General features: G+C 36.9%; 1 protein-coding gene across 1 annotated transcript in view; it reads right to left on the bottom strand.

Moving 5' to 3' along the window:
- Window positions 1-11,213, bottom strand: part of CNGB3 (cyclic nucleotide gated channel subunit beta 3) — a 31,900-nt gene extending 20,687 nt beyond the window's left edge. Inside the window, exons 1-5 of the mRNA XM_053467210.1 lie at window positions 11,100-11,213; window positions 4,628-4,782; window positions 3,324-3,518; window positions 2,185-2,393; window positions 1,210-1,260 (exon numbers count right to left, since the gene is read on the bottom strand). Of these exons, the coding sequence (XP_053323185.1) occupies window positions 1,210-1,260; window positions 2,185-2,393; window positions 3,324-3,518; window positions 4,628-4,782; window positions 11,100-11,149 (660 nt within the window). The 5' untranslated portion in view covers window positions 11,150-11,213. The remainder of the gene's footprint in view (window positions 1-1,209; window positions 1,261-2,184; window positions 2,394-3,323; window positions 3,519-4,627; window positions 4,783-11,099) is intronic.
- Window positions 11,214-14,184: the final 2,971 nt, after the last annotated feature.

Here is a 14,184-nt window from a genome sequence, read left to right on the forward strand (position 1 = left end):
TTTCAAGTTTAAAAAGAATAATAAATAGTAAATATACAGATTCTGATACAGATTCTAGAACAGCATTCATATTTTTTAAATATTATTGATTATTATTATTATTATCTTTTATTTATATAACGCCAACAATTTACGCAGCACTTCTTACAATACATAAATTCAAGGGGTATGACAGACTAGAATTGACAGACTAAGACAATCCGATACATTAATTGATCATTAAGATTTAACACACATTATTATTTAGAATCTTTTTTTATGTTTTAGTCCCATACATCCAAGCATTTGTAAGGTAATTCCATTGGGAGGTGATATTTAAACTTCATCGTGCATTAATTGGCCTCATATAGCATTTAATTGAACAAATCTCTCCTTTAATTAATTTTCATTGATCTTGTGGGATAAGTTGTGATTTAGACGTTGAATGTGTGCACCGACTGTTACAGCAGCAAACTTGCATGAATTAGACTAAAGTCTAACTTGCGTTTGCACCTGCAAAATATTTCTCAACAGACTTCATAAACAAAAACAAGTAACTTAAAAAACAAAGAGGCAAGGGTCTCCATGATCCCCTATTAGCCAAGAGGGGGCAGACAATAGCCCTGATTACTCTACCCAACGTCCAGTGGAGTGGGGAGTAATAAACCAAGGAGGGTGCCGGCTCCAACCATATCCCTCTTTATCTCATCCTCTGGGATGGGGGGTCATTTATAATGAAAGATCCTCTTGAAGGTACGACCATATCACCTCCCTACTCCATTGGAGTGTCATTTTGTAGTGTTCCAGGTTTAAGTAATACAGTAAATGTAGTTGTGTTAGTCCTACGGGGCAGTCAATTCATATTCCCCACTCTTCTAAAGTGAATCGCTCGATTTGATCGAAGGACACATATAAGGAGAATTATATTTTCTTGAATAGCCAAGTAGTTTGGCATATTCCTTTATCTACCCTTGGGAATGTTCACCTCAACAACTTACTAAGTTCAACATCTTAGTGACCAATATCAGGGACACTTGGGAAAGATTCTCCATAGGAAGAACAATAGCAAGTGGTAGTACAGTTTTTGACAAAGAACAACAAACAAATATCTAATACTAGATGTATAATTCCCCTTGAAGAACTCAGAGTTATTAATGTAGACATGTATACTGATTTCATTCTTTATAAAGAAAGCATAAACACTGTTCCGTTCAAAGTGCAAATTCTCACCCGAAACTTTGTTGAGTCCCAGTAGTTTTTTCTTGTTAATTTCCTGTCTGTCTTGTTATATATATATATAAAAAACAATATGTTTATTTTAGGCAGTTCATTTATATCAACATTACTCATAAGCATTTTAATTAATAACAAAGCCTTGTAAGTGAATTAGAAAGATTTTCAGATAATTCCCATATTGCATTTTATGTACGTTAATGTAAATTGGTATTTTTCTTCAATATAGCACATTTAATACATTTTATTTGACCTTGTACTAGTAACAGTAGTTTGGGCTTCTGGACATAATTAACGTGCATTTATGAAAGGTTTTGGAATCCGTGTAACATACAATGATATGTTATTAGTGAACAATAGAGTTCTCCTATTAACTGAATAGAGATCATATGGTTATTTCTCTGCTATTAGAATATATCTGCGTATTAGATGGCTCAGAAATTGTCATTGAAAAATCCTATTTTCCAGATTGGACAAACCTATAAAGTACCGTTATTAATCCCAGAATGCACTACATTTTATATTAACAAAGGAAAAAATTGTGTGTAATTTTCCATTGGGCATGCTATCGGTTCAACTCTATCCTCGTTCTAGGAATAATAATTTTGTTTCAAAGTATGATCAGTACACTTCTACATAGAGCTTGGCTGGGGATGAAAAGGGGACCTGGAGGAACTTTAAGGCCAGTGGCTGCTATGCCTACGTGCTTAGGCTTTGAAAGCGTGTGGCTGTGTTCATCCAATCTGTCGCTGGAGTGGCAGTAAGAGCAAGTATGTGGCTCCGTCAGCCTCTGGCCCTTTGGGTGGTTGGTCAGATGGCCAATCTCGTCCTGCTTCACAGAAAGCCTCTGCCAAAGACATGGTGGCTCAAATGCCTTTCCTCATATTAGGGACAGGAGTAATGATTAACTGAATGATCTAAGGAAAAAATGCATGTAGTTTATAGCAACTTCTTTAAAATAAGATTACATACTATTATGTCACCGCCTTTTATAAACTGAAGTCTTGGTTGAAATACAAACATATCCAGAAGATACAATGTGTCACAGATATAGTCAACTGCCATCCAGTACAACAGGTTGTGAGATGTTTGGAATGGGAAGACACAACGCAGTGGAATAAACCAGCAGTTCCAGTTGAATGATAGAGCGATGAGGAATAACCAAGCCACATAAAAAGGATCTGTAGAAACAACAAATGTGTATTGCATGCAAAAGAATGAATTAAATGCATACATATATTTCTCAATAACTGTATTGCTCTGTGCACTCTTATTGGATGAAATATATATAACTGCCTCTTGAGATAACCCTTTATACCTTTTTTTAATTTCTCCTGAGTGGTGTTATGTGTGCTGTTTGTGATGTTTTGTGTGCTCTTTTGTTCTTATAATTGTTTTAGTGATATTTGGTTTACATACGTAGGATTACATACGTAGGATTACATACGTAGGATCTGAGTTTCCTTTCATGGGTTTTACCTAATTTGCTCCATGCAATCCATACAAAGGCTGCTGTAACCAATCAGCCTCCGTCAAATGATTGTGGTGAGAATAAAATAAGAGGACTTTCATACTGTGGATGAATATTTATGCAGATCCTGAGAACAGGGAGTTAAAATGGCCAAGATGGGTCATTACCTAATACCCTATTTTTTTAACATGTTTGTTTCTGTATGCACCATTGGAAAGATTTATTACATACATTTAATTATAAGACATTTACACTTTATACTTTTAAACTTGTAAGAAATGTAAGCATTGTGCATCCCACACTTTCAATTTGGGATTATACTATATAACAGGACGTTTTCCATGTATGTTACACTGAGGAATCATTTACAATGGGTGCTGTGCGCTGCGTATGCATATTGGGCATGTTTAGTGCCCTTATAGATTGCCACTATGAAACCAATTTGTCTAAAAAGAAAATGAATTGGATAATTTCAATTAAATAGAGACATTTTCAATAGAAAGGAAAAACTACTCCACTCCATATTAAGTTGCATTTAAGATATCTTCAAAATTTAGTAGAAACAAAATATCAGCATTCATCCAACCATAAACAGTATAAAAGCAAAATCAGAGGTGTCACAGAGGTGACTGTGCGTTACCTGTATAGCCATCAATAGAGTAAGGGATCTGGAGCCGTTTTTTGAAGGAAGGCCTCTTAAATTTGCAGCACAGCATGTCGCAGTAATGTTCTTCCTCTTGTTCAGGCTGTCCGTCTACTTGTCTTTCTTTCTGCGTTTCACTCTCTTCCTTCTTTGCAGGTGGTGGAGGCTGAGGAGGCTTATGTTTCACAGGAGCTAGAAAACATTGCATTGAACAATGTGTGTTCCACCTTCTCCATGCTTTTTGTAAAGTTATGTTTCAAGGCCATGTCTTTTTTGGTTCATCATGTCTGTTGGCTTTCATTATAATTTCCCTCTAAACTGTACCACCAACAATTAGGATTGACTGGTGTATAGTGCATATGAAAATATACGTATTTATAAATGGAAACAACCCTGTAGGACATGAACCATTAAAGAAACGCTTCTTTAATCTCATCCCGTGAACTTCAAGTACTGGTTATAAGAAATACAGCAGAAATAAATAATTGGGATAGAAATGATATAGGGATGGTCTCTGATGGTGGTTTGGTATCTTTTACCTGGGCAATCAGGAACAATAAATTGTAGCAAACTGTGTGTTTTCATTTATAAGTACACATGAAAAGCCCCAAAACAAAATGATAAAAATAAACTCTAGCTCCCCCTGGAGGCCTCTCTGATATATACTTTGCTTGCCCAAGCTGACCAGCCTAAACACCCACTACCTTCAACCTCCCTAAGAGAAAACACCCCCTGTCCAGGCAGATAATCCTACACTTTGGCTCAGGGATCTCTAGAGTCTCTCCCTGCCCTGGGAGCACAGGGGAAATTCTCAGCTTCTCAACCTCCCCCCCCCCTACACAGTCTCCCTGATTATGAGGCTCCAGGGGGTTAACTATCCAGCACCTGTACTTGATGCAGGCTTCATAAGAATACTGGACTGGATCCTGTAGATATCCAGTCTCCAACCGGAGTTACAAGCATTGGTGGCATAAGCCCACCCTGCTCTCCAAATTTGCACCTCATCTTTGCAAAAAATCTACATTAGACATCTCCCTCGGTCCATCACAACATATATGTATTTAATATAGTGAAAACTGACAGATCACCTTAAAATTCCTTAGGGATACTCAATACCTTGAATAGTGCTGACAACCATGATAAATACAATGATAATCTTCTCCAAGTTGATAAACTTGCGGATTCTTCAGCACCAAGTGAATAGGGGTTTAAACATTGGAAAGTTCATGGAAATCACCTATGAATTTCTCAGTGTAATTTGTTACCCCTTTTCCCCAATAAATGTATTAAATGAATATTACTTGTAGTGGGGCTTGGTTCGGCAGATGAAATATCGGTGTCAGCCAGTTTTTCTTTGTAATGTCTGGTCCTTTCCCGCATACGTCTAATGAGTTCATGAATTTGGACTTCTGCATATTCGCTTGTGATGGCCGATTCATCTTGTCTGTCATCTTTACTAAATAAACAAAACGAAAATTCAACAAAATGAGTGCAAGTCAAGTTTCTCTCGAGTGTGCAGTAGGCAGTAGTAAATATGTTAGTTGGACATTTTCATTGAACTTGTCAGAGCTTCATACTGTGAATTTGTCTCAGTTGACAACTAGGGTTTCCACCCAGCCCGTGTTTCACAGCCAGTAATCAACCATTTGGAGTCGGTGATGGCATAAGTAAAATACTGGCAACACAAAGATGTTTTTTTGCGGCGGGGGAGCAGGCTTCCTGAAAATGGTGGAGCCTCTGCCTATACCCTCGTCCCCAACTGGAGAGAGAGAGTAAGTAAGAGTGTAAGTGAGAAAATGAGAAAAGGGTGAGGAAGTGTGAGTAAGGTTACACTTGTTTTTCTTTTCAAGATATATTGTTTTGTGTTCACTTTGGCTTTCATATGAGAACTGAAACCATTTTGATGTCCAAGGATATTAGATTTTAGGGCATTAAAAAGGTAAACTTATAAACTCATTAGATCATTTAAATATATTGCTGCAAAAAGTTAATAAATGGTCTATTTACATTGAATGGAGAATATCTGTTAGACATAAAGGCCAATTTAGTGATTTATTTCAGCAGAATGTAACATTTATGATGTCATAATGCCAACAGATCTGATGAATGTTCATGATAAAAATATGAATGTTAATTCTTCAAACAAGACCGTGCCCTTTGTTTCTGATTGCCACAAAAAACATTTGCTTAAAAGGGTCACATGCTAAGAGCACGTTCTGGCTTATGTAAATGATTCGCTGAGACTGATACAAAATAATTAAAATTCCTAATAATATTTACACATATCCACCCAGCTGCCTATTTATACACATATATGTTTAAATAATATAATAATATATTATCTCATCAGCTTAGGTTAAGTATGGGTTAGCAGGTTAATGCAGGTTAGGTAGGGTTAGAATACAACCTTTTCCTAGGCTCAGCTGTAGCTTACTGCTGGACATTTCTGTGTTACGCCTCACTGGCAGCTCCAATATACCCACACCAGTGGCATATACAGGCCTAGGCGAAGAAGAGTGGGGATGGCTGGACGAAGCTCTCTAGTACATTGATACTCGTTTAGTCTGTTGAGGAGATCATTGGCCTCAATTGTACCAATCCCAGTTACACTATTAGGGTCTTCTCCATAGTACTTTTACTCTGCACTATGCATCCTTGTGGAAGGAATGTGGGGATATAACATCATATTCCAGCAATCAGCGGAGAGTGCAGCTGCTACTTAGGTAAGTGGTTAGGAGGCTAGAAGATGCTGTCCAGATCTGGCCCAGGGCAGCTCCCAACCAAAGTACATCACTAACATCACTCATGCATTTGGCCTTATACTGACAACGTCTTGTATTTATGCCACTGATTTGCCCTATAGAAAGATGTTTTTGAAAATCAAACATTAATTTGCATTATTTTTGTTGGTTTTGTGCCTTCTCTGAAACATTTATGTAATGGATTTTAGCATAGGTATTCATTTGCCAAATCCTATCTAATAATTCATGGCTATTATTAGATCGGACTCACCAAACTTAGGGTACTTTTACATAGTGACAAGCTAAGCAATATATGGCTGCATAGGGTGACCTCAATACCTCAATAAATTTTTTTTTTTTTGCTAGGTATTCGCTGAATTCTTTTGTTTTCTGTACTTATTGGCCATTATTTTTCATGTATTTTTTATATAATGATATTAAAGTACACTAAACAAGGCCAAGAACAAAAAAAAAGTTTGATATCACATTGCAGGTAAAAAAAACCACGCAGACCAGTTAGATTAAACAATTGCTGCCAAATCTATATTTTTGTCTTTTTTGGTGGCTGACACTCTTGTGTGTGCATAGGTTACAACCCATGTAAAATCCCGGAAAAAACTACCGAATGTTAAGCATGTTTAGAAGCACCTTGCTTTCAGGAATTGAAGCATTGAATGAAAAAACCATATGCCGTATATTGAAGATAAGATGAAAACCTGCTCTCCATCCAAATGAACACTCTCCTTAAGGAAACGTTTGGAGTGTGTGATGGCCTAGGAATAATCTTCCGATAAAGCTCTCTGGTACTTGCACGTTCAGAGACGACACTTGTTGTAATCTCATACATAATTCATTGATCAGTGGAAAATAGAACAATACTCTAAGGTGCTTAGTCCTTTTTTAACAACTAACCACTCACTCAGTGTCTTACAGACAAAAGGGGAAACAAACTACTGTGATGCGGGTTGGATTTTCATATTAGATCTTTAAATTGCTGTCGGTGTAGATGGTTTTTTTCTGTTTAAACAGCACAGGAATTTAATTTACTGTCGGATGTGCTGGAGATTAATACTCCATCCTCCTCATGATACTGTAGTTAAAAAGAGACAGATGGGGGAAAAAAAACAAACTGTAAAACAATTGCAATAAAATAATCATGAAATAAAAGCACACATGCGAGAAATCAAATGGTGCAGCGCATCTAAAATGGTAAATACTGGAAGAAAAATATTAACATTTCGTTTTTTTGTGTGCCTTGTAAGAATTGGAGTTTTTTGAAACATGCTGTGATGCTGGCAGCCAGCTAATGATGTAAGTTATCAGGCTTAAAGCAACATTGTCTCAAGTCACTACAGGATGAAGAAGTCTTTAAAAATGGAGGTCTATATGATTCCATTCAAGTTGGCAAACAATGCAAAAATGAATCACAAACTTACGCGAGTTGGAGTTCATGCATTCACCACTGCCAACTAGTATTTGCTCTCGTAATACTCAACGCGCTCGAATGCAGAAATGCCAAGCTGATTGCAGTTACAAAAACAAGCAACCCACAGATTTCTCAACACCTGAGTTGCCTGCAAATGTGAGTGAGGCGTTAAGTCCCAAACTCGACTGACCACTTGACATTGTTGTCTCGAGTCACTACGGGATAACTTATTTTTCAATCATTTTATATCTGAGATTGTTTTACGATGTAAATCGTCCTCATTCATTTTCTTTTTCGAAACCTCGATTTACAAAAATGCAGCATGTTGACCTAAAAAAACAATGATTCTTTATTCCTTGTGAAAGAATTCCACGTATTGAAACATCTTTCTTTGTATTACATTCTTTGTAAAAGGGTTGCCTGCTGCTGTTTCTTCCAAAGAATAAGTCGCTCAGTCACTATAGGATGAATTCTCTAATCTTCTTTCCTTAACTCTCTTAGGAGAAATATAGCTCTATTTCAGCACGTTAAATGCAGTCCCAGGTACCAGAATAAATGAGAAAATGATTGAAAGTTAATTACAAATTTTACACCAGACACCCTGGAAGAGAAATGGGAGCGCAGCTAAAGTACCAATTAATTTTTCATTTCAAACACTCTTTCTTTTTATGTCTGATGGACAGCAAATACTTTGGCTTGCCTTGAATTTCTAGCTTTTAATACCCCGTGGCTTTTCTCCTTTTGAACAATAGCTACAACAATTTATTTGACTAATTTTAATATTCATGGGAAAGTGATGCAAACTGGGTTACTGTGTAATTTAGTTAATGTTCCTTTGAAAGTTTTTCAAATATGCTGTGTTTTAGTCATTAAGATTGATCTAGCTATTTACTCTGAGTGCTTTAGCGTAAAGCGAAACCTAATAGATACCGTAAGTGATAATAAACACTTTAGTGCTTTACATTAAAATCAGCATTCTGAATGTCTAATTGCATTAAGGTAAAGTTGTCACGACAAATCTGGTTCAACAAAGAAAATATGTTTTGATCTAACTACTTTGTAGAACATGTACTGTATATCAAAACATATTTTTATCTGAAGTTTTTTCTTTGCCAGTGAGATAATGTGTTTTCTCTAACAAGGCACTATAATTGGAGAATATGTATAAATAGAGGTTCTGGTGAGGAAAAGAGCCAGATAAAACAAACAGAAAATCAGACAAAACCTTATTTTATGGTTCTGCGTATAAAGTGCTTGCTGTTGAGATTATAAAGTCAAATGACTATGAACTTAGATGACACGGAGCATGCCCTGACAGAAGGAAAATGCCCTTATCCATCATAAGTTATAAAACAAATGTTACAAGGATTGAAAAACCTAAGTTAAGTGAGGTTAAATGAGCAGACAATAATGAAAAGGATACCGAAGGCTTCTTGGGATAACCAGAAGGGGCCAAAAATGAGGGTAAATATATTTTATCAAGAAAAATTTAATAGCATAAGCAGCTACGAATCCAGGCCCCAGCGAAGGAGAGAGACCTGTGGGCCACATTGCTTTACTTGTCCTCCTGTACTAGAATATATCAGTCTTTGCTTAGGTCCACCTAATCGATGGCAATATCGTTTAATGTTAGAAGTATAACCGTATGGAAAAAAATATATATATAATGCCCTACATGAAGTCAACTTTATCATCCATAATTTTGCAGATGACAGGCAGATGTCATTTTTAATGTGGGACACAAGAACACATCATATTCTCATTCTCACATACACTAGTTTATTAAATAGTTGCTTAAGCTCCCCACTCATTTAGGGGGCTCATATCACAATCCAGGTGCAAGAGAAACTTTTTCCTACAAATACATTCTACCCATGAAGTTTAAAAAATGTTTATAAAAAAAACCCAGAACAATATAAATTAATGGCAGAATGTGTTAGTTCCCAGAATTGCTTGATTGCTTGGAATTATCAGATAATGATATATTGTTGAGTATTAGAACAACCAAGGCTTTCCTGGCGTCGTTCTCTTTGACACTCATTAATGTTCCACGCACAGAATGACTGTACAGATGTCTGAGTGCAGAAAATGTCATCGTTACCACAGAACAAAATCTCGTTGGGTAAAATACATAGAAGTGTAAGAAAAGGTAATTGCCAGCATCTTTATTAGGGGTTTTGACCTTTTTTGTGTCTATATTACATATTTAACACAGGAATGAATCAAAGCTAGCTCTAGATTTGTCTAAATTGTTATGTGATGCACTATTTGTAATGCAGTGTTTATCCGTTATACAATAATGTGGAATGTTTTTTAAAGAAAACATGAGTGAGCAGGCAAAAAACATTTCTTTCTTTTGAGATTCAACTGTAGCTTATAACAGAATGGCACAATCATAAAACAAAACAAGAAGTTAGTATTTCTATCTATAAGACCTTTTTTAATACTGGAAATAAGATTGAATTTATTTTTAAACTGCCTTAGAAATAGTATTTTAATGTGACAATGTAGTTCTACTGATTGCCCATTACATTTGACATTACCTTTTGCTGATTTGTTACTGGTAGTTTTGGCAATTACAATACATAACCTATAAGGCAAGACTGTGGTTTCCACATATATATATATATATATATATATATATATATAATAGTTTCCAGTCTTCTGACTGCCAGTGGTGATATTTTCAAGGGCAGTGAAGGATATGGTGCAAAACTTACAATGTAAGGGTAAAAATGGGTAGTTATGTCCTGTTTTAAACTCACTTTTTCTGAGTGACAGAAGATATTGGTTTTCAGTCTGAGCCATAAGAAAAATGAAAGCATCCATATTAGCTGGTGTCTTTAGTGGAAGCTAGTACTCTTTATTGGGCCAATGCAGATAAAGATATTTAAAGTTTTGGGAGATCAGAGGTGTCTGATTCCATCTGAACAAGAGATGTCTGAAGCTCTAACGCTTATGCTAATTCACATATTTTACTATAGTGGCCCAATAAAAGGTATTAACAATTTTCAGCCACATACCATTAAACCATCATGTGTCATGTATCATGAAAGAGTCAAACTAATACATATGCTTTCTTGAGTGGTTCCTGTTTAAACACATAGAGAATTTGTTGATTGCCCATTTAGTTCATGTAGAGTTACGAATCAATACCATTTGCCAGCCTTAATTCACAATTAATGTTCCATCTTTAATGTTGGTGGCATCTAGAGTAATTTGTTTATCGACTGCAAAGCAGAATCCAGAATCTATTTCATTTAAATTTCCTTCTTAAAATCCTGATAAAAATCTAGAAAAAAAGACAGACTAAGTGGTCTGAATGGTTCTTATCTGCCATTAAGTTCTATGTTTCTATAAAATCTGGTCTGAGGATGAGTAATAGGTTACTATCTAGCTCTTGCCAAGCTTAAATTTGACATGGAAACAAATGTCATTTAGCATTTTAAAGCTTGGTTAAAAGTAAAAAAACAGTATTTACAAAAAAATTACCCCAAAAATATATCTATAATATGTCACTATAAATGAGGGCAACGCGCTAAATATCATACAATCTAGATCATTTTTTTGCTGCTACTTCGATAAAGTTCTCAGAAATCGTCTTACCTTATGCAAATAGCATTTATTTTTCTCTGTGCATGCAAAATACCCTTCATGCAGTTGATGACCAATGGGATCTTGAATAATATACCCAAATTCCGTCTAGTAGCTAGGGTGCTTCTTTTGCTATAAGAAAAACAAATGCAACTATCAATGTAATATGTGGAGCTCTAGAAAAACAAGATAACAAAACAATGTTCTCTATGCATTACATATTACATTACATTTTTTTTAAATCGCCGGCAGATTCCGCAGTGCTTTTACAGTCAGAAGAACATTTAGAAACACATACAATAACACATACAATAACAGACTGGTGCAATGGAGAAGAGGGCCCTGCTCTTGCAAGCTTACAATCTAGTCAGTGGTTGAGGGGAGTGAGACAATAGGAGAGGATGGCTTGGATGGGGATGAGTTGATCTGGTTCCTATGATGTGTTGAAGCTGTTGAGTGTTCAGATGGCTTGATTATGATGATGATTGGGAGTACTGGGAAGGAATGTTGTACGCTTCCCTGAACAAGTGGGCATTCAGAGAGGTTTTGAAAGTTGCGTACGAGGCAGAAAGTCTGACGGTAGAACAGTAGAAGATAGCCGTAGGTCGTGAGAGGAGCGAAGGGGGTGGGTAGGGGTATATTTGGATAGGAGGATAGACAAGGGAGTGGATTAGTAACTTGGTGGTTTTCTTGTGTGAGGAAAGGGCGAATTCGGGAGATGTTTCTCAGGTGGAGGCGGCAGGATTTGGTGAGGGACTGGATGTGAGGGATGAAAGAGAGAGCAGAGTCAAGGGTAACACCAAGGCAGCGAACCTGGTCTGTTAGTTGGATAGTGGAGTTGTCAACGGTAATAGAGATGTCAGGAACGGTGGACATAGCAGATGGCGGGATTACCATGGGGTCGGTCTTAGAGATGTTGAGGTTTAGGTAACGGAACGCCATCCATGATGCAATTCCTGATAAACAGTCAGTGAGGTCAGTTAGAAGAGAGGGGGAAAGGTCAAGAGCAGAAATATAGAGTAGGGTGTCATCTGCATATAGGTGGTACTGGAAACCAAAGGAAGAAATAAGTTGTCTGAGGGAAGAAGTGTAGATGGAGAATAGCAGAGGCCCAAGAACCGAGCCTTGAGGAACACCAATGGATAGCGTGTTCCAGTTAATGAGAGACTAAAAGTATAGAAATAAAAATAATATTAACATACATTTCGCATAAACATGCACTACTTCAAATAGTTCAAAAAGTGATACACATTTTGTAACAATAGCTGAGTTACCCAATATAAAAGACTAATTTAATTTCTAGTATGACCCAATAACTAAATGCTAGACAAATGTGATTACATGGATAAGTGACTGAATACATAGCCAAACTCTTTGTGACATAAATATATTCACACTCAGCATCAATTAATTTAATCCCTGGAGTCGTCTTATCCACTTCATTGCTACTAAAGACCTAGCTAATTTAATTTCCATTGTGTTACAGAAAGGTTATATCACTTTATTTTATATAAATCCATTTTGCTTTCACACTGACATCTTTCATGTTGCTCATACTGGCTGGTAAAACTTTAATATAAAATCGTTATGATTGCAATAATAAGAAAATATGAAACAGCAGGAATATTAGAAACACTTTAATTATGTAACAGGATTACATACTTTAAAGGATTAATGTTGAGCAAGATGTGAGCAGACTTTTGTTTGGAAAGTTAAGAATCATCATCTAGTTCAGGACTGTCCAACCGGCGGCCCTGATTTGCAGGACAAGCTACACGGATAAATCTTCAAACAGGTCCAACCTACATTGTAAACACAGTAGGGGTCATGTAACTTAATGTAATGTGACTAGGGCTGCAACTAATGATTATTTTCATAATCGATTAGTTGGCCGATTATTTTTTCGATTAATCGGGAAAAAAAATAAATGTAAATTTTTCATTTATTTAAAATAATTTAATAAACAAATGATGTTAAAAACAAACAGCAGAATAAAAAAAACTTTGATAAAATGCATTTCTTGTCTTTATTTCCCAACCAGCCCCCGCCAGTTATGCACATTTGAGCCCAGGCTTGCCACACTGCCTCCCAGATATGCCACGCTGCCTCCCAGACATGCCACTCCACGCTGCCTCCCAGACATGCCACACTGCCCTCCCCACATATGCCACTCCACTCTACCCCCAGATATGCCACTGTGGCCCCTGATATGCCTTATACCCCCTGATACACCACTCCGTCCTCCCCAAACATGCCACACTGCCCTCCCCACATATGCCTTATATACCCTATATGCCTTTTTCCCACAGATATGTCACTCCGTCCTCCCCAGATATGCCTTATACCCCCCAGATATCTCATAGTGCCCTCACAGCACACTGACACCATACTTTTATAAATAATTACTGGGTTAATCTTCACTGCCCCCAGGATTTAGATTCCCCTTAGTTTGCCCCCTTTATTTGAAGACCCCATTAACCATAACTGCCTTTAAATTAACCTTAAAGACCCCATCAACCACAACTGCCACTAATTAACCCTAAAGACCCACGACTGCCCCTAAATTAACCCTGAACACACCATTAAGCACAACTACCCCAAATTAACCCTAAACATCCCATTAACCACAACTGCCCCTAAATTAAACCTAAACACCCCATTAACCACAGCTGCCCCTAAATTAACCCTAAACACCCCATTAGCCATAGCTGCCCCTAACTTACCACTAAACACCCCATTAACCATAACTATCCCTAAATTAACCCTAAACACCCCATTAACCATAACTGCCCCTAAATTAACCCACACCTCCCCTAACTTTCAGCATCCCAAATATTAATTTTATACTTACAGTGAGATGAGTGTCTTAGCCATGTGGGACTGGGAGAAAGGAAGGGGCGGGGCCAATTGTCACAGTGATTACAGGGAGGGGCTGGTAAGTAGTAACTGCTGTGAGTCACTGAAACTGATTATAAAACAAGGGGTATCTTTCAGAGCATTTGCTCTGAAAAAACCCTCATTTTATAATCGATAAAAATCAATTCAACTAATCGATAATGAAATTCGTTGGCAATGATTTTGTGAATCTAAATGTGAC

This window comes from Spea bombifrons, chromosome 5, assembly GCF_027358695.1.
Source record: "Spea bombifrons isolate aSpeBom1 chromosome 5, aSpeBom1.2.pri, whole genome shotgun sequence".
In the NCBI taxonomy this organism is placed as follows: domain Eukaryota; kingdom Metazoa; phylum Chordata; class Amphibia; order Anura; family Pelobatidae; genus Spea; species Spea bombifrons.